Genomic DNA, 27804 nt, shown 5'->3' on the forward strand with positions numbered 1-27804 from the left:
TACAATCTCCTGCGACCACATCTGCCATTAATTAGTCACTATATATTTTCTTCCCTCCTGTACTATGGATGGATTCTCCATATTCCTAAAATTAATCTTTCAACTTGTACACTGGATTGCATCCTCTTTTATCTGCTCAAGGCCACCATTCCTGCATTTATCTCTTTTATCTCTTACATCATCAATTTTTCACTCACTACTAGATTACCTCTATCAGTAAATAAACATACTATAACATCTTCTTTCTTAAAAACAAAACAAAACAAAAAACAACAACAGTAAAGACACCTCTTCTCTAGTAGCTCAACTCTATTTGAAATGGGTCGCAATACTCACTCCTGTTTTCTCTGGAACGATCTCCAGTTAGGATTCTGCTTGCCCCTCTACATTGAAACTGCTCTTGTCATCACCACGAATGACACCGAATTTGCTAAATCCAGTAATCAAATCTCAATCCTATCCAACATAACATTGACTTGGTTGACCACTGTTTTTTGGGGGAGGTAAATTAATCCTCAGAGTTGAGTTTGTCTGTGCCAGCTATTTATTTATCACAGGTTCACTGCAGGAATTTCATAAACCCATAGCATATAGGGTAATATCTCTTAATACCCAATAAAGAAATAACATCCTTCAAAACAATGATAAATTAATCACACTATTGTTCCAGGCCAGGGAAGATGAAGGAAATAAAGCCCAAATTTAGTTGGAGTGTACCTTTATACCAGTTGCTACTCAGGAGAGCTGGGTTAGCCAACCAACCGCTGATGTCTCCTGTTGCTAAAGCACGTTGCTAGGGAACGATGGTGGCCCTGTTGATGGGCAAGAAGATCTCCTTGGCCTGCTCCTGCTTCGGTTTTGCTACTGAATGGCTTTTGTCACTGAAGGTCAGAATTGTCTTTAGAGCAGCAGGAGTTAATTGCCCCAAGGTCAGAGCTATTGAGATTAGCAAAGAGAATCAGCATGCTCGGATCACTTTCCGATAGTCCTTACAAACTCCCGGTATTTATAGTCTAAATGTGCACTTGCCATAGTTGCTTCTTGGTGTGTTTTTACTGATAAGCCCCCAGTGCAGCCCCTCAGCAGCTAAGCTCCCGTGTGCTTAAAAACAACAGTAGATGAGATGACAGTATCCTGTCACAGCTTATTTCATTCTTGATCAAAACAACTTTACTCTTAAAAACAATTTCCTTTTTGTTATAAACAAGTTGATTTGAAAATCGTAACAAACTAAACACAACAACCGCATTCCTTCCTTCTTGAAGTATTTTCTTCATTTGGCTCCTCGAACACAAATGTCCCTTAGTCGTCTTCCTACCTCCGACTTCCGAACTCTTGAGTGTTGGGTGACCCCAATCACCAAACTTCTGGTTCCCCACAACTTACTCTTCTTGCAATTTCTCCAGCTCACTCAATAGCAACTCCATCCTTCCAGTTAGGCCCAAGTTGGGGGAGCCATCCTTCTCTTTCTTTCATACTCCATGTTCCATCTGTCACCACTCTTATTAGTCCTACCCTCAAGGTGAATACAAAATTAACAACCGCTCACCACCTCCACTACTACCACTCTGCACCGAACCCCAATCATCTCCCCAGAGAATCATTTCAATAGTCTCCTAAATGAGCTCCCTCCTTCCTCCCTGCCCCACAGAGTCTATTCTCAACATTACCCTCTCTCCCCGAGTCCTTCTGTATGCATGTCCGCTAAATGCTTTTAAAAAACTGGTGACGTTGGTTGTTATTTTTTTTTATTTTTATTTATTTTATTATGTTAATCACCATACATTACATCATTAGTTTTTGATGTAGTGTTCCATGATTCATTGTTTGCGTATACTGTGTAAGACTGTTGAATCACAGACCTATACTTCTGAAACAAATAATACATTATATGTTAAAAAAAAGAAGAAGAAGAAGAAGATGATGATGATTTAATGAAGACAGATGGTAGAGACAGACCCTGACCAGCTTTTTGGAGTAAGGGGATTCTTCAGCGCTTGAGATGTTAGGGAGGCTGTGATTTCACCATGGGATTGCTTTCACTCCGGAGCCCTCTATGGCTAGTCCCAAATTCTCCCAGTGCTTTTGTCTCTCCTAAATTCCTTTCCTTGTGCCTCGGCTAAAATGTACATAGACTGCCCACCTTGAAGTAGAGTTCTTTATTTCTTCCCCCAATCAGACGCCGAGTCGCTCAAAGGCAAGATTTTCGGCCAATCCTGCAGAACCCTCCCCCTCCTGCAAAGGCACACCACCCTCCGCCTCTCCCCTACCCAACTGCAATCCCGTTAAAAGTTTGACGGCGTTCAGTTGAGTGGAGATTAGCAAACGAGCGGAGATTAGGAAACAAACCAAACGCTCCGTCGGCCGGGGACGGTGCAATGCCTGGGGGGCAGCCACCAAGGCCAGGAAGGTGGAACACTTCTTTTCCACAGGGGTCTGGGAAAACCCGGTGAGGAAGCGGAGGAGGAGGGAGGGAGGGGAAGGAGTCTGGAGGGAAAGAGAAGGATCGGGAGGGAGGAGGAGGAAGAGGAGGAAGAGGAGGAGGAAGAGGAGGAGGGAGGAGTGGGAGGGAGGAAGCGGAGGAGAGGGAGGAGCTTTAGGAGGCGGCCGCGCGGCCTGCTCCGACCTGCGGGACCCGTGGCCGCATGGCTTCGGCGTCTTCTGCGGCCCGGAACCTCCTGCAGTTCCTGCGGCTGGTGGGGCAGCTCAAGGTGAGCGGGCGCCGAGCCGGGCCGTTTGGGGCCGGGCGGGCGGCGCGCGGGGAGAGGCGGGGGTGGCTGCGGCGCCCTGGAGCTCCAGCTCGCGGCGTCTGGGGCCTTCGCCCTCCCTCCCTCCGACCTCCCCGCCTCGCAGGGGTGGGCCCAGAAGCTCCCCAGGACGCGGGGGTGCGAATGCACGGTGGGCGGAGGAAGCGCGGTGGGGCTGTCGGGCCCACCCCAGCCTCGGTAGAGCCTGAACCGCCGAGAATCCTGTGTGGGGAGGCGAGCTTGGTGCGAGGCCGGGGGCTGGCCTGGGCAGCCATTCGCGCGGTTTCTGGAGAGCAGCCGGCGCGGTGATGTGTGGGACCCTCCGTGCTGGCCTGCTTCTGCCCTGAGTACGCATGGGGCTCACAGCCCCTCTGCTGGGCCTCTGAGCAGCGGGCGGGAAGAGCAGAATCCGTCAGTCCGGCAGATTTTAAGTGGGGTGCTTTAAATCTGCCTCTTAGGTACTTATAGAAATAACAAGACTTTTTTTTTTTAACAGAAGATTTTATATAGTGCACCCTGGAGTTGTATCCAGTGCGGCCTCCCTTTCCATTCTAGCCTCCTCTACCCATAATTGGTGATTTTGCAGAATTTCTACAAGTTAAAAGCAGATTATCTGTGTCCTGCTGCATTGCAACTGTTTATACAGTTCTTTAGAAATGCAGACTCCTGGGGAAAAGATGCAGTCTCTCAAGATCACATCCTGATCTGAACAGAAGGCAGAATCATGACTGGTGGTAGCAGGAGCAACTAGAAATGCCTTCCTCCTTTCCGCTTCCAAATTGGGAAGTCTATCACTTGTTCAAGCTCAGAGCTTTCACCAGTGTTTTCTGCACGTGTTGAATGGGGTTGTTTGAAGGCAAAAAGTCCCAACTCTTGTAGTTAGGAAAAACACAGTACTTTACAGTTTTATCTTTATGTCTAAAGGACTCGTATATGTTCCATAATATTTACACCTTAGTAATGCAGACTAACTTGACTGTTGGACTCTTGCATTGTATACTTGTGAATTATTTCTGCCTCTTTCTTATTCTCTGACCCCACCGGTTTATTTGATTCCAGATGTTGATCACTTGGTTAGTTAAGCATTTTTTTTTTTTTAACACTTTCTGAAACCCTGACCCTGCTTCTATACCCTATTTCTTGGACTTCCCTTGACGAGCATTGCAGATAGTTTAAATATTTATTTTTATAAGCTTCTTTCTCTTCTTCATTTTCATCAGAGAGTCCCCCGGACTGGCTGGGTATACAGAAACGTTGAGAGGCCAGAGAGTGTATCAGATCACATGTACAGGATGGCAGTTATGGCTCTGGTCACCAAAGACAAACATCTTAACAAAGACCGGTAAGCCGATGTGAACTCTGACGCTTGTTAGCATCTCTGGCCTGTGGGTATGCACCGCTTCTCATGACTGATGCCTATAGTTAATTCTTGCAGGTTAGTTGATCTGTCAAGAGAAATTATTTGCGGCAGACCATACAGGTTCAGGCTGTAGGAAGGGGAATTTCGTGTGTGATTTCTTCAATTGTAAACTGCATTCTGGGTTTTCTCTTGGAAAGTGATAGAGCTTGCCATGGTCTCAAGAAGACATAAGTGTGATATTAGGATTTCCAGGGTCTTGACAGTGAGGTGTGGTATGTGTAAAATTCTCATTGTATTAGGATGCCGTGTGCTTTAATCTAGCCCCTTTCATGAATACTAGCACCCGTTTGTGGGGTGACTTTTTGGAGGGGTATTTGCAAGATGTAGCTGAGAAAGAGATATCCTCTCCTTCAGTCAGTAAGTGTCTAAAATGCTTTTTGAGCACAGGACAAAGTTTCTGAACAATATTAAGACAGTTAGTAAGTCTCCCATGGATGACACAGGTCCCAACTGGCTTCTATAAAAAGCCCTAAATTAGTTATATTCAAAAATTAGCAAGGTTGGGGCACCTGGCTGGCTCAGCCGGTAGAGCACATGACTCTTGATCTTGGGGTCATGAGTTTGAGCCCCACGCTGGGTTTAGGGATTACTTTAAAGATAAATACATAAAAAGTTTAAGGAAAAACTAGCAAGGTATTCTAATAGAAGAGATCACGTGTTCTTGGGTGATCTTAATGGAGGAGGGTGGAATGAATCTGAGGAGCTGACCGGGTAGAGAAGTGGAAGAAGGCCCAGTGTGCAGAGGGGAGGGTATGACCAGAGCCCCGATGGTAGGAAGTGAAAGTCTTTATGGAAATGATAAGTAAATCAATTTGTAGCAAAGGTTCATTAGAGTTGAGGAGCCCTTTGTAGATGGTGTGGAAGTGGGATTTTTGGCAAAAAGTACAAGACAAACGTGGTGTGGAATAGAGTTAACAAACCTAAGAGTCGTTGGGAGATTTGAGCTGGGTGACAGAGACAGACTGCAGGTGGGACACCTGTGAGGAGGTTGTTAGGCCTTGTGCTGCCTTGGAAATAGTAGGCACATGAAACAGGCTGGCCCTCGGGCGTATATATCATGACCTGCCCCCATTATTTTGACAGTGATTATCCTCATCACTAATCATTATTGCTAATAATCGTGGCCATTTGCTTAATGATCAACATGTGCCAGGAACACATGATCAAATTTAGTTTTCATACCAACCTTATGATGTATTACTGTCCCTTTTTTACAGATGATAAAATGAAGGCTGACAGAATCAAGCATTTAAAGAAATTAAGTAACTTGGCAAAGGTCCCACAGCTAATAAATGGTTGCTGGATTTGGACCCAGATCTGTCCTCCTCCACCCATTTCTCCATAAGGGGCTCATTTTTGACATCTAACCAGTGTATTGGGGAAATGATTGTTTCTGAATTTTTTATCAGTAAGTAAATGCTATAACCGGATCATCTCCTCCTGGCTTTGTCATCTGAAGTTATCAACCGTTTCAAGTGATACTTAAACAACTAGCCATTTAAAAAAAAAAAAAAAATCCATGCTAACAGTTTCCCCTGCATGCATGTATTCTTGTGTTGAGTATTCACTAGAAGTTTTGAATCAGAACTGTTGTGGGCTAGTAGAATATAATTACTTTAGAAAATACTGCATTAACATACCCTGTGAGGGTAGAGAAAAAAAAAATGCATCTTCAAAATAGTCTAGAGAAGGAACTTACAGTGAATCTAATTTTGTGTTGTTATTCACCATTTCTCACCTGGTCAGATGTGTACGCCTAGCCCTGGTTCACGATATGGCAGAATGCATCGTTGGGGACATAGCACCAGCAGATAACATCCCCAAAGAAGAAAAACATAGGCGAGAAGAGGTCAGTGTTAACTCTTGACTCCACTAGAGACACCTGTTGCTGAAGCAAAGCTAAGTTTATTGGACCTGTGGTGGTAAGGGAGAGCACCTTGGCAGAGTTTGAGCAGTGTCTCAGGCAGGGGAAATCTGGAGAGGATATTTATAGAGTTTGAGGGCCTGGGCTGGAGGATGGTTAGATGGATCTTATGAGACGGACCGCTGATTAGATTGCACAGAGTGTAGGACAGAAAAGCCTTGGATTGGCAGGACTGGTGAGGCAGAGTCTTAACGAGAGTCTTGAGGAGTAAGCTGTTAGTGCTTACTGTACTTGGGTGGTTGATGGTCTTAACTTCCAGAAGCAAGGATGTCTTCCTGGAGTAAGCAGCACACTGGTGGTTGTTCTCAACCTTGTTTAACGCGAGATCAGGAGTGTATGCCTGCTCCCAGCCTTGTCTAACACAGGGACAGGAAACTTGGGTTTCTGTTCTCATTAGTAGGTGGACATAGATAGTATGGCTTTCATTAGAACGAGGGAAGTAGCTAGAACTGGAAGGAATTCTCATCCTGGTTAAGCTCTTCGGAAGAAAGGTCTGTAAATCACAAGTCTAATCGTTATTATAATTACTTGTGAATTTTCAATTAGTCCTTTAATTTATTGGTTAGAAGTAACAAAAAATATTTGTAATAGTAAGAAATGAACATCAAAAAAATATTAAATCAGTATCAATTTGGGCTCTAAATCCAGAGCCCAGGGCCAAGGAGAAAGACATATTTGAGGCAGAGGTTGGAAAATCCAGGAAGGTTTTGTGTTTTGGTTTTTGTTTTGTTTTGTTTTGTTTTTTAATGTTGAATAGCTGGTTCTCAATTCGGGGATTATTGCAAGCTACTTTTATTATAGGAGATTGGTCCTAAATTGCTAAGTGGATGGATCCTTCATCAAAATGCTTTGACAGGGCAGGTGGGCTTGAATAGCTGTTCTCAGAGCTGGGGGAGACTGGAGTTCAGTAGCCAGCAGTATTTTTATCCCCCCAGAGGCAAGAAGCTCCACGTGGAATACCAACTTAGGAATTCTGACATTATGGGAACAAGGAAAATTGTGTAAGGAATGCGTTCTTCCTGCCAAAATACAGATCCAGAATATAGGCTCAGCATCATGACAGCCTCTAAAAAGGGAGAAGGCTGAGACATTGTTTCTCTATAGGAGTCTAGACTGTTGTGAATAAAGAGTTCCTGGATTGATTGGCAGAATTAATATGAAAAGAAACCAATCAGTTCAAGATACCAAGTGGCAGAAAGGATTAGCCCTGAACCCGAGGATGTTGAGCCATGACAGGACATAGAGGAAAGGGATGGAGAAAAAGACGCCCTGATTATACAGCTCGTTTCAGGATGCAGGGTAGTTTTATTCAAGGGTCAGTCTGGACATTGTGAAGGAGAAATGGTATAGTGAAGTACCAGAGGGTCCTCGGAGACCGCAAAGTGACACAGAGCAGGGAGAAAAGACAAACTGTCCCCGTGGAGGTACATAATGAATTTGAGGCTTCCTCCACAGAGGAGCAAGTCAGAGTCTTTTGGAGAAAAAAAGAGTCATGGGCAGGTTCTCCAGCCCCTGGAGATGAGAGAAGACCGGCTGCTATTTTGACAGGAGTGAGGCCTGGCCGGTGACACCTCGCGGAGGGGCCTGGTGGGGCACGAACAGAGTGTCTCTGTCCTCCTGGACTCCCTGTCGTGGCAATGATGGGGATTTTTCCGGCCGTGTTATACCTCCTGGCCACTACCCACCCCTGTGTTTCCCAGGGGCCTCAGGGCCAGGATCAGGAGGGACGGGGAAAGCATCTTGAAGAACCGGAGGTTCTTAGACAAGAAACCAAAGGCTTGGAAGAGGGCTGGTAGTCCATTGCCTCTTGCTGCTGCTGGTTAGGATTTGGGAACAGAGAGAAAGATCTGGAAGGTGAACAATTCTTTATGCAGATGGTGTTTATGAACAAGATTTGGATGTCTGAACCATGCATTAAGATAATTAAAGGAGGGTTTCTTGGCTCAAGGTGGAATGCACATAATGAGAATCAGGCAGCATGATTTGCCCAGAGGCTAGCCAACTGCATCAGGAAGACTTAAACTGAAGTAGGAGGGAGGGAAAATACTTGGTGAACTTGGAAGGCTGATTGTTTGGGAGGGGAGCAGGTATTAAGATGAAAGGGGAAATGAGGACATGGAAGAAAAAATTTAGGGCCAAAAGCAATACTTGTTGTCTGATCCCCTTCCTAAACAAGATAAAACAGACTTTATACCATAACCCGAGTTGGTGAATGATGCCTCACGGGGATCATCAGGAGCCCACAGGATGGAACTTGAGGCTGGAATACAGCAATAGCAGGTTACATTGCTTGTGGAAGAGAGAAACACGGTCAGAAGGCAGAATCATGGTAGGTATGTATCTGCCAGGGTTAAAGTTGCTAAGAGTTGCTGAGGAGCCGAGAGGTTAAAAGGAGAAGAACCAAGCTTTATTATGGGAGTGAACATGGCAAAATAGAGAAACTGAAAAATAGAGTGAACATTTTATAGAGTGCTGATTATGTGCCAGATACCACAAGCGTTGTCTGTACTACTTGTTTCACCCTCGAGACCGCCCTTTAGGTAGATGCATGCCATTATTCACCCCATTTTACAGATGCGAAACCTCAAGGACAAAGAGGTGAAATACCTTGCTCAGGGTTCCGCAGCCAGTCATAGGCGAGTCAGGTCCCAGACCCCATTTGAATCTATAGTTTGCAGTTAACTCCTTCGCTGCTTAGCCCCACCAATGATGTCTGAAGGATGCGGGATGCTTTCTGGGTGCTTGATGCAAAACTGACCCAAGACGTTTGCTGAAAGCTTATTCAGCTCAGGACTTTCGGCAAATTCTTGGCATGCTTTGCTAACGGGAAGAAGCTAGGAAAATTAACACCCTAAATCTGTATGTGGACAAGGCGAAACTCCGTAGAAGTGGGAGTGGCAGAGCTCACCACGGGGAGGGCAAGTCTGGCATACACAGCCAGCTACCCCGGAGTTTAGCGAAGTCGTTTTCGGAGGGTTCATTTAAAAAGGTAGGCATAATTCTGTGGCGCATGTTGCCAAACAAGGAATATCGACTACCTCGGAGGTCTCAAAGTGCAATCTGATTGTATAATAACAAATGATATCAAGGAGTATAGATCCAGAAAATCATTGTTAAATTTTCAAGAAGAGAGCAGCAACATAATTTGTTACTGTGGTTTTTTTTTTTAAGATTTTATTTATTTATTTGACAGAGAGAGGGAACACAAGCAGGGGGAGTGGGAGAGGGAGAAGCAGGCTTCCCGCGGAGCAGGGAGCCCCATGTGGGGCTCGTTCCCAGGACCCTGGGATCATGACCTGAGCCGAAGGCAGACGCTTATGACTGAGCCACCCGGGTGCCGTGGTTTTGGTTTTTTTTAAGGACATGATGGTTTTAATCAACAGGCAGTTTATCAATACACATCAGTAATTGGATGTGATCTCCAGAAAGCTGGTTTCAGTGTTAGGCTACCTTTGCATGATGGAGGCGGTGTTTCCATCCTTCCCCGTCATGGTCAGACCACATGTCAGTCACTGTGTTCCATACTGGGAGCATCATCCGAAAGGGAATAAGATGATCTAAAAGTTTAGGTTTTTATATACCTGTAAATACATATTATTTGGTTCATTCTTTTCAAACAAAAGCAATGGACAGACTTGTGTTTTGGGAATAATGTAGAGAAAGGCGATCTATTTATAAAGACACCTTTAATTTTTGAAAATGCAAAGGTTTTCTCAAGCATTTTACGGCAATTTATGAAAAAGAAACAAGGGAGAATGCAGACACAAAATACCGTAAATTTGATCCCACTAAGGGTAGTGTGTTGCTACAAACCATTGGAGGTGGTGATGTTACTTTTGAGAGCCAATCATAGACCCTGGCAAATACGGTTTGCTCTGGAAGTGGTTGTATTCTGTAACATTTTTTTTTCCTTGCCTCTGTTGGACAAATCATGCAGATGTCCCTCAAGTGGCTGGTTTGAGTTACGTGGCCTCCCCGTGGACCAGTCCCCATGGCCCCAGAGATTCTGGCCCAGCTGGGTCACTGCTTACCTACTTGACACTATGTGAGTGAGGGAGGCACGCTGGAGGGCTGGAGTTAGGCATAGTGGGAGACCTGCACGGACAGTTTTCAGCTTGATATAAGAAAGTATTTTCTGTCAGAGCTGCCTAAAGCCCGTTTAGGAGATTCCTGAGGTGCTAGATTCCCACCCCTGGACATGTTCACAGAGGCAGGGCAAGAAGTGATCAGGGATGCTGTTGAATGGTTCAGATACTACCTGCATGGTGTGGCTAATAATTTTTTTTTTTTTAATTTGTCAGAAAGAGAAGGAGCGAGAAAGAGCACAAGCAGGGGGAGCAGCAGGCAGAGGGAGAGGGAGAAGCATGCTCCCCGCCAAGCAGGGAGCCCAATGCAGGACTCGATCCCAGGACCCTGGGATCATAACCTGAGCTGAAGGCAGATGCTTAACTGATTGAGCCACCCAGGCGTCCTGCTAATTATCTCTTAATATCCCCTTTCAGCCTATGTGTGAGCCTACAAAATACTCCTGTGTCATTTCCTTTATGTTAATGACAATAACTGCCCGTTTGTGTAGTGCTTTGTGTTATGCAATAAAAATATTAACAATAGACGCCTGGGTGGCTCAGTTGGTTGAGCGACTGCCTTCGGCTCAGGTCATGATCCTGGAGTCCCGGGATCGAGTCCCACATCGGGCTTCCTGCTCAGCGGGGAGTCTGCTTGTCCCTCTGACCCTCTTCCCTCTAGTGCTTTCTATCTCTCATTCTCTCTCTCAAATAAATAAATAAAATCTTTAAAAAAAAATATTAACAATAGAAAATGAATATAATAGTATACAATTTCTTTGAGCTTTGTAATTCAGTGTTACTTTCCTGTTCTTGTTCTCAGGTTTGTTTTGAACTTTAGTATGTTTATGTTTGAAATTTACGTGGGCATCCTGCGGTTCATCCTTAAGATGTAAAATCCTTGGCCTCACTTCTGATATTTCTGTAACCATTTCACACCCCCCTCCTTGTCCTTTTGGTGTCTGGTGTGCTGCAGACCACAAAACATATGCTCAGCGAAGCCCATATGAATAAATACACACGTTTCTCTAATGTGCACAGCTGCCCTCCTTGTAAGCCATAAACATTGTCCAATATTCCGCTGCCCTTTGGGGAGCTATTTGTGAGAGTTTGAGCCCATTATTCGGCTTTTATAGTTGAGTTGTTAACTAGATAAATGTGATCATGATTAAAATAATTGTTTGATATTTCAGGAAGCTATGAAGCAGCTAACCCAGCTCCTCCCAGAGGATCTCAGAAAGGAACTTTATGAACTTTGGGAAGTAAGTATATATGATACGTTGCTTTTTAATGTATTGTGATGGAATTTATATGGCTCCTCAGTGTTTTAGTTGACTTAGACGATCATGACACGCTGTCTCTAACGTACTACTTTCTGGTTTGTGTCTGTTTTTTGCCGCCTGGCTGCTGCAGGAATTTCTCGTGGCTAATAGAAACTTTTCTTCCCTCCAATTTCCCCATTTCCCTTGACGCCATAATGCCTGGTACAGATCTTGACTCAGAGCCCCCTGGATTTCCTGTTGCATTGCTCTCATCACCCCCACCCCCCCGCCTGCCAACCCCACACCTGCCCACCCGTTTCTGGTCCTTGGAAAGAATGTTGGCCCTCACCACTGCGTAGCTCTGACCTTGGGCAGTCTGCTCTCTGAGTCTGTTGCCTATCTGTGAAACCTTGAAGGGCGGTTTAGGGCTGAGTCAGATCCAAGTGAAGTGCTGCCATGATGCCCAGGGCAGAGCGGGACCCTGTGGGTGCTCACTCCCTCCAGTGCTTGACGGCACTGGGGGAGGCCGGTTGGCTGGACAGAAAGGGCAGGAAGAGTGGAAAGAGCAAAGAAAGCCCATTGCTCCCCTCTTCCTAATGCTGGTTTTCATTTGTGAAGGGAAGACAAGAGCAAACAGACCCTTGTCGACTGCAGTTTCTCACTTCCCTCCAGTCTACACTGGCCCTTCCTTGCTTGAGTCCTTAGCCCCTCTCCTTACCCTTGGACATCACTACCTCATACTCTCACTTCTCCCAGGTCCTTTAAAGCCCTGCTCCCCACTCCTGCCTGCAGACGCTGATCTTCCACCTTTCCCTTCACATCTTCAGGCCTCTGCCCTGCCTGGCGCGCCCCTGAGCCTCAGAGCCGGCAGAGTTCCCTTGCTACTGCCTCGCGTGCTGGATCAGCTCTTTCCTTGACTTGGGAAGATGGGGGGCAAGTTGGGAAGTGTCGGTGTGAACGCTTGGTAGATGTTTCTCCTAAGAATGCCATTTTACTCCGTGGTTAGAGTCTGTGGCATGCTGTCATTGCTGTGGTTTAGCTGGTTTAGGGGATGACATAAGCATCCTTCCCTTGTGAGGCTGTAGGCTGTGACGCAGAGGGCAGGGCTTGCCGCTGGAGAGACCTGGATTTGGATCCCACCTCCCTCAGCTGAGTGACTTGGCTCTCATTGGCCTATTTCTCCTAGAACGTGAGAATACAGCTCCACATGCCCTTAGCCCCAATGAGGAAATCTACAGAATTCAGGCAGCCAGTTAAAAAAAACAAACAAACCTGATCTAACTTGACCTCACACAGTAAAATCTTACCTGAATTAACATGAGGCTGTTTATAGAGTCCCCATGCCCCGATCTTGGTGTGAAAATCAGTACGCTTTGATGTAGAAATATTCATCTGTTTGGCAACTGAGCCTGCCCTAGACCCCAGTAGGGGGTTTTCTGTAATTGGTACTATCCATACCATATTATTTTCTAAATTAAAAATACACTGAAAACTGAAACAGGTTTTAAGGTAAAAGACTGTGGCCTGTTAATGCCTGCCTTGCCAAATAATTGTGAAAATTAAATCTGGCAAAATATGCATGGTGTCTAGCTGGAGGCTGGCTCAGGTGGCGTCTGTTACTGGGTATAACAGGATTGCTTCAGGGAAAAGAGTCCCTTGTGCCAAAGTATGTACTTGCAAGTGAACTTCTGGAACACTATGAATTGAGGAATAACGGAATGGAGCTGGGTTGCATTTCATACACAGAAAGAAAAAAAAAATGGCCCCGAGCTTATGAAACTAATCCCATGTCTCTAAGAAGTGAAGACTCCCAGAATTTGAAAACCTTTTATAAGAATTGGTACCCTTGTGTTTCCTAATTATTGTAAACACAGTGGCAGTATCTGTTAAATTATTTTCTCAGTTAGCCATCAGCAACTGGCTAAAAAAAGCTGATGTAACTTGACCTCACACAGTAAAATCTTACCAAAATTTACTTTAATGACAAAAATTAATTTACTTTAAATTTACTGCAACATCTCCTTTAATTTAATTAAGTAGCTTCCAAAAAGACTTTGGATTTGGAAAAAAATATAAAATACAGAGCATTAAGTGACTTGATAACCCCCAAAACGAGTGACAGTTTTATGATCTGGTTAAAGTCATTGGTTGAATTAAGCTTGTTAAAGAAGATCTCAGGCCAGGTACACAGTTGGCCGCTTGGAATGTGACAGTCCTCCTTGAGAATTGTTGCTGCCGGGCCAGCCAAGAGCTTAAAAGAAGATAGCAAGGAATTAAATTACTTTGTTGGTGAGACTGTGGGATGTTGATTGATGTGGAGGAGAGAAATTGAGAGCTTTTTTGCTTTCTGACATGAACGTCATCTTTGCATGCTCTAGGAGGGTTGGGAGCTCGTTTTTCTATTAAGAGCCAGAGGGGACAAAATGAGGACCATATAAATAAGCAGCAACACATTTTTCAGACAGAATTATGGAAATTTATTCAACAGAGAATAGTATTCATGGCTCTTAAACTCTCTTTAACCAATTTGTACACCCCTATGAATGAAGTAGCTGCCTCAGGTCAAGAGGGTGAGGTCCCACCAGGGCCCGGAGGTACAGGCTGAGCATACATAGAAGCCCCAGTGTTTACTCTCCACGGAGAGTGTGCATGTGTGCGTGGGTGCCGGTGCAGGTGGGCACATGTATATTTAAGTTTATTTAGAAATCATGGAAACAGAGCAGGAAAATGGACATCTCTAATATCTAATATTATTTTGTAAAGAGAGTGTTAAACATTAGAATTATCCCTAATTTCTTTGACCATTTCTCCCCATCCTGTGCCTGTTAAAGCCTAAATTTCAGGAACCTGGAGTATTACTTTCCACAGTACATGTTTCTCACAGCCCACAGAATCATCTGACGAAAAAGCCTAGCTCTGGGCGTGGTACCTCAGAAGAAGATACTCCTCTCCTCTCTTCTCTCCATCATATGGATGAATTGTGTACCCCTAAAATTCACGTGTACCTCCGAATAAGACCTTATTAGAAGATAGGATTTTTTTTTCTTCTCCATTCAATAGTTTATTCTCAATACCTAGTAAAATATACAATGTGGGCAATAAATACTTGTTGAATGAATTGACAGGGCTTTTTACTGATACTGTGAAGGAGGTTTTTTTTTTTTAATAATTATATTTCAAATTTTTATTGTTCATCCTGAAATATAACTATATCATTTCAAGTGTTCTCCAAAGAGGAAATGATAACTGGAGATTTTTTTTTTTTTTTTTTTGAGATAGGATCTAAAAAATTTTTTGGAGATAAAATTTTTACAGAGGCAATCCAGTTAAAACTGGGTCATTAGTGTGGGTCCTAATCCAGCATGACTGGTGTCCTTGTAAAAAGGGGAACTTGGACACAGAGACATATATTGGGGGAGCATCATGTGAACATGAGGGAGTCCTTCTATAAGCCAAGGAGAAGGGCCTGGAGCAGATTCTTCCTCACAGCCCTTGGAAGGAACCAGTCCTGCCAACACCTTGATTTCCAACTTTAGCCTCCAGAGTTAATAAGACAATAAATTTCTGTGGCTTAAGCCCCAGTATGTGGTTCTTTTTATAGCAGCCCTAGAAAACTAATTCATTCTCTCTATCACTCTCTTTTTCCTCTCTCTCTAATATCTTTGGTACTCTGTAGTGGCTACTTTTAATATGCTTACCTATTTTTTAATTATCTCTGTATTCTCTCTTTGATTCTTTACTGTGTCTGTTAGAATTCTGTAAACTTAAAACTGGAAGAAAACCGATGTCCAAGGGTCTCTTAGGTAGCAGGTGACAAAGCCTGCCTCCTCATTCAACATTTTCTTTATATCATGATGCAGTGTGGTGGTTAATTGAACAAGCACTTACAGTTTTATCATATTTAGGACACCATACTAGTTACTTATTTGTAGTAAGAGACTCTCTTAGTGACCTAGGACTGCTGTAACAATTACCAGAAATTTGGATGGCTTTAAACAACAGAAGTTTATTGTCTCACAGTTCTGGAGACTAGAAGTCCAAAATCAAGGTGTTGGCAGGGCCATCCTCTGAAGGCTCCAGGGAAGGATCCTTTCTTGCCTCTGCCTGGCTTCTCATAGATGCCTCTTCTATTTTTATTTCTATTTATTTATTTATGTATTTATTTTTAAAAGAGAGAGAGCGTTTGTGAGTGGGATGGGGAGGGGCAGAGGGAGAGAGAATCTTAAATAGGCTCCACGCTCAATGAGGAGCCCGACTCGGGACTTGATCTCACGACCCATGAGATATGACCGCAGCTGAAATCAAGAGTTGGACGCTTAACCCATTTAGCCACCCGGGGAACTCCTCTGATAGACGCCTCTTCTGGCTTCGGCATTCCTTTCCTTAAAGACACACTGCCCCAGTCTGGGCCTCCGTAGTCAGTGGTGCTCTCCCTGCGTCTGTATCTGAGCCCAAATTTCCCTCTTCTTATAAAGACCCTAGTCATTGGATTAGGGTGCATCCTAATCCAGTATGACTTTATCTTAATTTGATTACATCTGCAGAGATCTTACAAGATCACATTCATAGATTCCAGGTAGACATGAATTTGTGGAGAACACTATTCAACCCAGTATATAGACTCATATTAACTTAAGCATTTTTATAATCCATGTCCAGCATTAGTACTTGGACTTCAGTGTCCAATTTCCAGGGTTCACATACTCTGTTTACTACCAGTGTGATCTTGGGCAACTTACTGAACGTCTGTGTGCTCAATATCCTCATTTATAAAATGGCAACAGTAATAGTATACCTATCTTATAGGTTGTATGGCATTCAAATTAATTAATATATGAAAGGACTTGGAGTATTGCTTGACGCATGGTAAGCTCTATCTTTCCCCTTCTCCAGTCTCTATGTTCTGATTTTGGTTTAAGAAAATATGGTCGTTCTGTGTCTGGGGAACTTAGAACTTAGTACCAGTTACATAGGAAATGCCTGTTGATTGATTTCTAAATGTTAGTCATAGCTGTTCATCACTGTAAATAGCTGTCAGCCCAGACGGTCGTGTCTATTTAATACAATTAAACATCCTTGATTATAATTTATCTTTGTCATAAAAGTGTGAAATCAAATATCAGCAAGTCAAGAGAAAACATTTTCGTTCTTCTCAAAGTATCACAGAAAGATGTTCACTCCACCACCTGCCTTTCACTTTAAAGAAATATCGCCGTGAGTCCCCAGACAAAGCAGGAGTTGCTCCTCATCCAAGATGCCTGGCATACCCACCTGCCCCGGGATTGTGTCCCGCCCCGAATTTTCTCCACGTTGCCCGAAGTTCAGTCAGTTGGAGATACAGTGGGTGAACAGGTACCCCTTAAAAAAAGTCTCCCTACAAAGGACACTTTGTAGTTCAGGTGCAGTATTTTATTGGGGAGTCCGATGCAGAACAACATGCGGATCCTAGGTCCCAGAGGGAGAGTCATTAGGAGGTGGGAAAGTGGAAGATGCCAGAGAGAAACTTCCGGTAACGCTTCAGTCGGGCCAGCCGGTCCCCAAGGAAGAGGGAGGAGACTTGTGGCCTCACGTCCCTTCCTTCCTTTCTCTTCCCTTTTAGGACCCAGACTGTATCTCTTTCCCACTTGAACTCCTTGTTCTTCTGTTGCTCCACAGAACCCCAGTCTGAGTCATTTCGATAATTTGGCTTCCCTGGTCCCACCTGGAGGCTGCAGAGTGCTGATGCAGGGACCCTTCTGTTGCCACCTTAGGGACTGGGGTCACTCACTCCCCGTCCAGGACCCCAGGCTCTCCTGAGCCTCAGGGCTGCAGCGCCACCTCTGGGGCACCACGCAGCCTGTCTTGGGCCCCATGTCACCTGTCCATTGCTCTCTTCGCCCACCTGCTTTGCCTCTCCTCACCCACCTTGACAGCAAGTAATCTTGTCTCCTTCAATGAGAAAAGAAAAGCTTCCAGATGGGAGCTTTTTTCAGCTTGTTTGTAAGCCTTGTAAATAATGTCTCCGTACCCTATTTTGAAATAAACTTCCCTGGACACACATTTCCCCACTTCCCTTCGCCACCGGATAGGTAGGGCATTGTCGCCACTGCCCCCAGGCCGCCGTGTGACTCAGCCCCGCGTGCACGGCTCGTGCGGGGGTCACGGACTGCCTCGGTGCGGCCCCGTCCGGCAAGCCCTTCTCTGCCCGGGGGCCCCCTGACACCCGGGCCACACGCAAGATGTTGCCTTGCCTTGGTGAAGTTCTCTCCTCCCTCGGGTCTGTGACGTTGCTCCCTCCTGATTTTCTTTTGTACCTTCTGGGCTCTTCTTTCTGAGTTTGTTCAGGTGTTCCTCTTCCTTGGCCGACTGGGTCAGAGCCGGTGGTCCTTTCCCAGGGCTGTCTCCTTGGCCTTCTCCCTTCTACACAGTCCTCCCAGGCTTCAGTGGCCACATCTTGATTACTCCGAGTGTTCTCCTGAAAATCTTCCTCCTAAGCTCCAGACTTACAAATCCAGCAGCCTAATGGGCAGCTCCACCTAAGTATCCTGCCCAGCCAGTTCATGGCATCCTCATTTTCTACAGTCATTTTCATTATTTTTAAAACCATTTTATTGAAAAGCCAAACACAGAAAAGGACACAAACACCTGTGTGTAGCATAATGAGTTACTGGAAGGGTAACATCCTTGTAACAACCACCTACATCAAGACTTGGAACTGTGCCGGGCCGCCTGGGTGGGTCCGTCGTTAAGCGTCTGCTTTCGGCTCGGGTCATGATCCCGGGGTCCGTCCTGGGATCGAGCCCTGTGTCAGGCTCCCTAGCTCCGCGGGAAGCCTGCTTCTCCCTCTGCTGCTCCCCCTGCTGTGCTCTCTCTCTCGCTGTCAAATAAATGAATAAAATCTTAAAAAAAAAAAAAGATTTGGAACTGTGCCACTCCCCTCTAGAAGCCCTTTCTTGTGCCCAGACCAAGCCCGACCACTCCCTCCAACAGTAACCACTGCCCTGATTTTCACAGGGATCACCTGAATTTCTTCACGGATTTATCACCCAAGCGGTCATCCTCCAAATTGTAGTTTAATCCTGTCCATTTTTTTAAAGCTTTAATATATCTCTTAAATCTCCTTTAATCTACAGTTGCCCCTCCCCTCTGACCCCACCCCATCTCTTTCTCTTTCTTGCAAATTGTCTGTTGACGAATCCAGACCATTTGGCTTACAGAGTTTTCCATACTCTGGGTTTTGCACACTCATGATGCAGTTCTGTTCCTCTGTTTTATTTTCTGCAGATTGGCCTCTGAATCCAGAGACTGGATCAGACTCACGTTGGATCTTTTTGGCACAACCATAGATGGTGTTGGATTCTTTATCCTGAGGCACATAATGTCTGGGTTTTTTTGATGCATTGAGAATTGTAATACACTAATGTTTTTGTCTTGTTTTCATTTAGTAGCTGAAATAATTGTATTAGCAGAGGCTTCTTCCACATCTCTTTGGTTGCAGTTCATATAGGAAAGGTGGGGTAGAAACTTGACTTTGGTCACTTCCTTGATAGCAGGAATGGCAGGGTAATCCAGCCTCATTCATCTCAAACATGCTTCAGCCAGACCTCCTGTTTTGTGTTTTTTGTTTCAATAGGTAATGTTATTTCAAGACCACAATATGTGCAGTGGCGTGCTTGCTGCTACTGAGTTGGTTATTGTTTTTATGCTTTTTAACGGACAGAGTTAGGATATATATGTGTGTATGCCTCGTGGGTTCATGGTGATATTTCCAATTCAAATACAGTACTGCACGGTTTTCACTTAACCTCTCGTATGGTATGTCCTAACCTCTTCTGTATGACCCTTTCTTCCACACAAGGAATCCTGATTAGATAGGCTTTCTCCTTCTCTGCACATGTACCCGTCTCAGAGTAACAGTTGGATGTACCACCATCATCAATTTTGATTACGGAAAACAGTTTAAAATGTTGTCTTGCCTGTGGTGTCTCCATTCTTCCTGTATTTTTATGCTTGGACTCTACCTAGATGGTTGCATTACCATTACATTACATTACTCCCATTCTCTTTGGTCATAAAGCAAAGTCCAATAATAATTTTATTTTCCTTATATGTCCAATGCTGTTTCTGCATAGGTGTCCAAAGGATTTTTTTAAAAATATATATGGTAATTTTATTTGAATGTGTCTTGGTGTTGGTCCTTCTGGGTTAATATCCTTAGCTACTTAGTGTGTTTTCAATATGTACTTTCAAATTTTTAAGATTAATTTCAAGAAAAATTTTTTGAATATAGTTTTTCTTTTACTTTGGTTTCCTTTTTTCCTCCAAAACACCTACATACCTGTAATGTTGGTTCTTCTTTGCCTGTCTTTAATATTTGTCACCTTCCCTCAGATCCTTTACATCCTCTTTATTTCTTTTTGACTTTTAAACCTAACTTCCTTTTCAATTTCTATTTCTCTTAAGGTTTTATTTATCATGTTTAAATATCCCTGTGTTTCTGTTTGCTTAGCCTTCACTGCAAAGATGACTTTTTCCTTTATCTCTGATGTTTTTTATATGGTTCTTTCATGTCTTAACATTTTCTTAGCATCTTTTAGTTCTTTTTGAAGTAGTTTCTTACAGATTTGATCCTTTAAGAAAAGAATTAAGGATGTCTCTCTGATGTGAATTGTCTGTAGAGATGTCATTTTGCTCCTTGTTCTCTTTATGTTCTGGTAGGCTGGTTTGGGATCTCATCTCTGTGCTTTTTCTGCTGCTTATTTTGATACACAATTAGTTTTCCCAAACTTTTGGAAGGAAATTTGGTTCAGATAACTTAAAAAAAAAAAAGGTGTATTTATTAATTTGAGAGGGGAGAAAGGGGCAGAGGGAGAGGGAGAGAGGGGATCTCAGGCCGACTCCCCACTGAGTGCGGAACCCGGACGGGATGCGGGGCTCGATCACACGACCCTGAGAAGTGACCTGGGCTGAAACCGAGAGTCGGGTTTCAGCTCTCCCAAGTGCCCCCAGATAACTTTTTTGAACTTCACAGAGCTTCCTCATCTGCTCTGTTTTGTTTTGTTTTAATATATGGTGGCCTGCGTTCAGAGATCCCCTGGCTTTGTTCTCTTTCCCCACTTTTATCTGGACTTGTTCTTCTTGTTATCCTTACGCCACTCACTTTTGATTCCACCCCCAGCAGTTTCTCTTTCTATGGGGCCCCGGTCTGGAGGGAGCCCCAGCAGGTCAGACTGGTGAATTCACCAGGGCTGGGCTTGCGTGAGCTGCTCCTGGAGCTGAGGTTCTCCTAGTCCCAGGTCCATCAGATGCCCTCTTGCTCTTGCTGATGGAGAGCAGCGCTCACGGCTGGAAGTGATTTGTCCCCACTTAACGTATATTTTGTGATTCGTGGTAATGTTATGTTCCGTAGTTTTGTTATAAATATTCATTAGGTTTTGGTTTTGCTGTTTCTTTGCTCTGTCAGTTTTTTGGGTCTGTTTCTCCCCTTTGCTCCCTCTTGAGTTACCCATGCCAGAAACTAAGAAGTCATTTTCAGCTTTTCCTTTCGTCCACTTCTTTGGCCTTAGTATTTCTCAAATCTGCCCACTTGTCCCATCTTTGTTGCCACGAGATTAGGCCAGACCAGATTCTAGCTGTTCTGCTGGTGCTACCCAGTCTCAGAGCCTGATTTCTCTGCCTCCAGTCTAGCCGTTTTCCACACTGAGGGTAAGATGCTCTTTCTAAAATGTCTGATCGTGACCCTTCTGGCCTGAACCCTTTCAGTGACGTCCAGTAGCGACAGGATAAGCTGAAACCCCTCTATCGCAAACCACAAGGCCTTTCAGGAGCTGACCCTTCCTCCCCCCTTCAATCTCTTCTCTTCCTCCTGCAATTAATTCTGCATCCTGTCATGAAAAACTGCCTGCAGTAAGTTCCCCAAAGATGCCATGGTGTCTTCCTACTTCTAGAGCTTTCTTGGCCTCACTGTTCTCCTTGCCCTGCCTCATTGCTGGAAAATGAAATTGGGAAATGCCTGTACCATTACTTTTTGAGGAAAAACCCAACAATTTATATTTTTAAAAGAAACATGTAATTTCACCAGAATTTGTTATACAGTGGGTGCTCATTTCCTAATCGTCTTGAAATCTTTTTTTCTTACTTTCAATAGAGAAAAATCCTGAACTGCCATGCCTTGAGTATATTCGACTTCTTTTTTGTTGAATAATGAACTTGAATTATTAAATATAAATATATAATTATAAATGTGAATAAGCATTTAAATAAAGATAATTATTTTTAAATGCCTTTGAAATAAAACAAAATGTATTTGGTTTCATATTAAAATGATTTCCCTGTACAATTTTCAGCTCTATCAAAATCCAAATAGCTGCCTTTATAAGAATAAGGCATCTAATAAAAACCGAGAAACCTTAAGTGAGTCACATCACATCACCCTGCCAAGAAAGCATGACAGGTTCATTATCCAGGCACATCTGGGGTGGAATTACAAATGAGCACTTTGCAGGGAAACCAGCTGGGAACACTTTGGTCTTAATAGAAAAACGATTCTATATAGTATTAATTGGGACTTGGGGTTGTGTGACATGTGTCATGCTCTACGAAGCAGCCCTCCCGGAGCTGCTTGTTTCAGGTTTGCACTGAGGAGGGCAAGACCAGAAGGCAGAGGAAAGACAAAAGCCGCTGCCCATCCACTGCCTTCAGCACCACCTTGTCACCAGTACGTGTGCACGCACGTGCCATTGCACGAAGAACCCGCAGATCCTGCCCGTGTCCTCTGGAGTCACACCCCGGGGGGACCTGTTTGGAAAGCAAGGACAGAGATTTCCATTGTAAAGGGACAGCCAAAATCAATAAGAAAGCTAGAAATGCCCTTGAAAAGGAAGCTTGATCGTTTTTAAGTGGGGAGGGAAATAATTTGAGAAGCATGCGATGAAATATTAACTTGAAGTTAAAAAGAGCTCCACCAGTGCGGTGGATGAAGAATAATGATCCTGAAGACATGGTACCAGTCGGGGAGAAGGCGGCCTGGAGCATCGATGCGAACAGAAGAGACTTTGGAGGCCTCTGGCGGAATACGCAGAATGGCCAGCACTCCCTTCTTGCCCGGAGTGCTGAGAGTAAGGGGTGAAGTTTCGGAGGCCGCGGCTCTGTGAGGGGTTTGTGCGTGGTCGCGAGGGGTGGCCAGTACAAAATATGCTTTTAGCTGCAAGTCTGCTTCTCATGGTGCTGCTTTCATCCTTAGGAGTATGAGACCCAGTCAAGTGCAGAAGCCAGGTTTGTGAAGCAGCTGGACCAATGTGAGATGATTCTTCAGGCCTCCGAGTATGAGAACCTCGAGAGCAAACCTGGGAGACTGCAGGACTTCTATGATTCCACAGCAGGTACTCTGTGCTGTCCTCAGTGAACACCGTTTTAGTTGGGCTTACTCCTAGCGTAGTGAGTGGCGTCGCGTTAGTGGGATCCGCTGTCGGTTACCTTCTAATGACACTTCCTTCCACAGGGAAGTGGTGGGCTTCCTGGTGGGGGGCGGCCTGGCGCGTGAGAGCACTGCTGCCCTTTGCTCTGAGCGGCAAGCCAGGTTCACAGTCACATCTGGCTCTGTGCCCCGGGCAGTGCCTGTCCTGGCCTCTCTCTGCCCTCCCTGAGAAACCGAAAGCATAAAGTTTACCCTCCTTGAGTCAGAGGTGGGTTTTGAGATTCAAAAGAGAGAATGTCTGGAAAGAGCATTATAATCTGGAAGTGCTCTATAGAAGTAAAGTCATAGAAGATGGAGGTAGAAAAAGAGATGTTGAAAGTAGAAAACCCCAAACCGTTGAAGTTGCCATTGTCATTATAGTGCTTCATGGCATGGACCTGGAGTTCAGCTGGTTCCAGTTCTGCCCCATATAACCCAATGTAACCTCCAGCAGATTACTTAACCTAGCTCTGGACCTTAGTTTCCGTGTTATTAAAATAAGGATAATTATAGGGACACCTGTCTGTCTCAGTCGGTGGAGCAAGCAACTCTTGATCTCAGGGTTGTAAGTTTGAGCCCCATGTTGGGTATAGAGATTACTTTAAAAAAAACTTTAAGGATAATTATAGAATCTACTTTATAGAGGTATTTCAAGATCTAGTAGATTAGTTCGCGTGAAGTGCTTAGGATAATACCGGGCAATAAGCCTTCACTGTCTTCATTGTGATACAATTTCTGGTGAAGCTCAGAGCCTGTAGAACTGGCTGGGGTTCGTGGCGCTTCCCTGGAGCACAGCTCTGTCTCTCGTCCCCCGGAGTTCCTCAGGCTCAGCTTGGCCCCCATCTCCCCTGAGAGCACTGCTAGAGATTGCCCGTCCGGGACTTTTTGGGATGTCACGTGGCTCCCAGCTCACAGGCTGTGCTCCAGGATATGATGTGCATCATCAGGAGGTGGATTCGACTCTCCTTCCCTCTTTTCCAGCCCCACTTCCTCTGCGTCAGACAAGGCCCTCGTTATTTCTGTATTGGATTCTTGTCATTACCTCCTACCTTTGCCAGCCAGGCTCACGAGCTCATCCTGCAGGACTCAGTGTTTCCCTTCTTTGTAGACATAGGTATTATTACATCTTCATTTTTAAAACGTCTGTGCTCAACAGCTCTGCGGTCTGAGGCCACTCCTCTCCCTGGTCTCCTTTTCTGATCCCTGTCAGATTTAGGTGTTCCCTTCCTTTTGCTCAATCTGCATTTGGTCTAGAGCTTTCCACAGTGTTGTGACAGTCTGACTTGCGTTCTCTTTAGTGATGTTTTTTGTTGGGTCTCTTCCCAAATCCCCAGTTGCTCACTCTACCCCATAGTAAACTGTTTGAGGGCCAAGACCAGGTTTGTCTCATCTGTTTTTGTTAGAGGTGGTGCTCAGAAATGTTTGACTTCAGTTAAATAGAATAGCAGTCTAAACTAGGGATCAGCAAACTATGGCTCATGGGCCAAGTTTGCACTGTTGCTTGTTCATATAAATAAAGTTTTATGGAAACAGCCACACTCCCATCCAAGTATAACCAGGCCCGACCCTGCTTAGCCACACTCATTCTCTATGTATTGTCTCTACTGCTTTTACACCACAGCAGCAGAATTGAGTAGAATTGAGTAGTTGGCAACAGAGACCACATAGTTCACAAAGCCTAAAGTATTTACTGTGTTACTCTTTATGGAAAAGGTTTGCAAGCCTATTCTAAGCAATGACTGGGTTCCAAGATAGCATATTTTGCCAATAATGTAACTAAAAGTCATGTTTGTGTGGTGCTTTGCATTTTAACACTATCATTTCTTATTTTGATACATTCACAGTGAAAAATAGAAAATGAAACATGAGACTCCTAGTAGAATGAAAAAATGGGAGGTAGGAGGGTCATCTGGTTTAAACTCCACATTTTATTGAGGAAGACACTGGAGCTGAGAAAGAGGATGGTGCGTCCTCAGCTGAGTTTTGAGATTAAAATTCACTTTACTTTCCACTCTGATGCACTACTCTATTAAAAAATTAATAATTGTAAGTAATGTAACTGATGTAAAGAGTGGTTTCTTACTTATCCCAATAATGCTTGAAAAAACAAGTTTAGTTAGGGAGAGGTGAAGATGTACATTGTGACCCTTATGAGGATTTTTCTTTTTAGTACTCTGTACCCCCAGCATGGGGCTCGAACTCCTGACCCTGAGATCAAGAGTTGCATGCTCTGCTGACTGAGAGCCGGGTGCCCCCCTTATGAGGATTTTGAAGGGGACATAAAGGCTTTAGTTTGATAACACATTTTTATTTCTCTAACTCAGTCACCACTTAAGGCTTTTTCTCTTTTCTTTTTGAAACTCTGTGTGTCGAGGAACAGCGTGGAGGCCAGTGCGGCTTGCGGGGGTGGATGAGAGGAGAGGAGAGGGGAGGGTTGCAGGTGAGGCCAGAGAAGTGGGCTGAGGCCCGCCCACCGGCCAGCAGAGGTGGTTGGCGTGGGCTCTGAGCGAGATGGGGACCCTTGGAGAAGGTAGCCTACGGGACGAGCCTGATCTGACTTAGGTTTTGAAAGGGTCCCTTGGGCTGGAAGCAAGGAGACTGACTGGGTCTTCTCGTGGTTTGAGCCAGGTGGTAGTGGTCGAAAAAGGAAGGAGTGGTCAGATTCTGGATGTATTCTGAATATAAAGGTCGACAAGATTTGTGTGGTGGTGTTTATGAGAGAAGTCCAAGGATTTTGGTCTGAGCAGCTATAGAAGAATGGAGTTGCCACTAGATGGGGAAGATGGGGGAAAAATAGGTTTCAGAGGAGAAAATCAGGGGCCCCAAAAGCGAAGGGAAGAAAGCGTTTCAAGAGGGAAGGAGGTGGGCGCCTGGGTGGCTCAGTTGGTTGGGCAACTGCCTTCGGCTCAGGTCATGACCCTGGAGTCCCGGGATCGAGTCCCGCGTCGGGCTCCCTGCTCGGCGGGGAGTCTGCTTCTCTCTCTGACCCTCTTCCCTCTTGTGCTATCTCTCATTCTCTCTCTCTCTCTCTCAAATAAATAAATAAAATCTTTAAAAAAAAAAAAGGAAGGAGGAGCCATCAGATTCAGCAATGTGGAGCTAATTGGTGTGTCCTCAATAAGAGCCATTTTGGTGGAATGGCGGTAATAGTCTGACAGCATGAGCTTTACATGGTGGGGCAGAGAGTGGCCTGGAGGCAAGGGGAACATAGAGGGCAGACCCAGGCCCAGTGACAAAAGCCATGTGAGAGAGGAAGCGGCCACTGTGTGACAAGGCTGCAGGGAAAGCCATATCCTCAGGATGAGCCAGACATCAGGGCAAGAAAGTGAAGGGAACGTTCAAAGAAGAGGTTGAGAACAGGGAATAAATGGAACAGAGTTAAATGAATGAACAGTAAAAAACAAAAGGCACTGGCAAAACAAAAACAAAAACCAAAAAATGAAAACACAAGGAAGGATGGTGGGTGTAATATTCCCATGTGCCGGCCACTTTGAACCTAAGATAGCTTGTAGGTTGGTTGCTGCCCAGGGCAGCAATCTGGAAGGGCTGATGAGCAGGGAAGACAGCACCGATCAGTGGGGTTTGGTGTAGAAGTGTTTGCAAGAGGCACACTTGCATCCTGGGACAGCCTAGGCCTTCTGCCTTCCTACTAGTCTTTCTGTATGTAGGTGCTTGGTTCCCCCGTCCTTTGCAGTTTCCGAACGGGCAGGGATTGCTTTCAGTTCTCTGGCTGCTGTCCTGAGTTTCTTTGTGGTTCCCGGTAGAAACATTCAGAGGCTGCCTGGTGCAGTCTCCCCTAGCTCTGCCTAATGGGACAGTTCTTTGTCCGAGCCTCCTCCCTAGTGCTCGGTGGCATCTGGGGTGACGGAGCATGATCTCCAAGTGGTCCCCTCCCCAGGACCTGGAGTTGTGTTCTTCTGCGTTGGAGTGAATCTCAGAGTCGAGCCCCGACAAGCCTGGGATCAAGCTGGAGACATTGATGGATTCTCTTGTCAGTATCTTTTTCCCGGTCTTCTTGCCTTGCAGGAAAGTTCAGTCACCCTGAGATAGTCCAGCTTGTTTCTGAACTTGAGGCAGAAAGAAACGCCAACATAGCAGCTCCCACCAGTGAGCCGAGCTCCTGACGAGTCCTCTGTTGCTTCACTCCTGTAACAGACATTGTGTTTTGCCCTTTCGTGGTGTTGTGTTTTGCCACTGTTGCTGTGTTGATTCCCCGGATGTGAGTCTGTTTATTTTCCATTGCCTGGACTCCGGTAAGAAACGTGTGATAGAATCTGGATAATAAAAGAAGCTAAGAACAGGATGTGGTCCTGAAAATGCCCTGGATGAAGGCTGGGGGCAGCGGGGGGAGCTTTGTATGAACTAAATAAATAAATTTTTGAAACTTTAAGCTTTGGCATATTTATTGGAGATTTTAAATCATTTTATTCTAAACTAATAACCCACAACCCTGAAGGCCCGATTCATGGAATGATGGAAAATTAAGTTATGATGACTTTTAAGAACAGATTCTTCAGCTTGACTTAGTGATAAGGATCCAAGGAAAAGAATGTATCACAATGCATTTATGAAATGCTGCCTTGTTCAGACGATCACTCTGTGAAGTCATTGTTCATTTCACTGTGACCTGTTTTAGGCCCTTGGTCACAGACTTGTAAACCTGTTAACAGGTTCTGCCTCTCCCCGTAATCCATTTGGTCATTTGGGGATAAATTCAGGCACGCAATGTCAAATGCCACTTGTCTGCCTCTGTGTAATTTTTCCCTGTCTGATGTATAAATATTCAGACCTTAATTTATAAGAACATTGATCACCAGGTAAGAAATCTGTAATCAGAAGAGTATTTACTGGGGTCGCTGCACCTTATGTAGGAGACACAGACCTGGTTTCTTCCCATTTCCTTTCATTGGATAAGTAACCTACCCTGCTTGCCTTTAAATGATGCACAACCAC

At 44.7% G+C, this 27804-nt stretch overlaps 1 protein-coding gene across 1 annotated transcript; it reads left to right on the top strand.

Moving 5' to 3' along the window:
• Positions 1 to 2552: 2552 nt before the first annotated feature.
• HDDC2 (HD domain containing 2) lies at positions 2553 to 27241 on the top strand. The gene is made up of 6 exons (XM_027603656.1): positions 2553 to 2711; positions 3968 to 4089; positions 5914 to 6016; positions 11349 to 11417; positions 22639 to 22777; positions 26878 to 27241. Exons 1-6 carry the CDS (start codon positions 2646 to 2648, stop codon positions 26973 to 26975), a joined length of 597 nt encoding a protein of 198 aa, XP_027459457.1. The 5' UTR covers positions 2553 to 2645; the 3' UTR covers positions 26976 to 27241.
• Positions 27242 to 27804: the final 563 nt, after the last annotated feature.

This window comes from Zalophus californianus, chromosome 7, assembly GCF_009762305.2.
Source record: "Zalophus californianus isolate mZalCal1 chromosome 7, mZalCal1.pri.v2, whole genome shotgun sequence".
Taxonomy (NCBI): Eukaryota; Metazoa; Chordata; class Mammalia; order Carnivora; family Otariidae; genus Zalophus; species Zalophus californianus.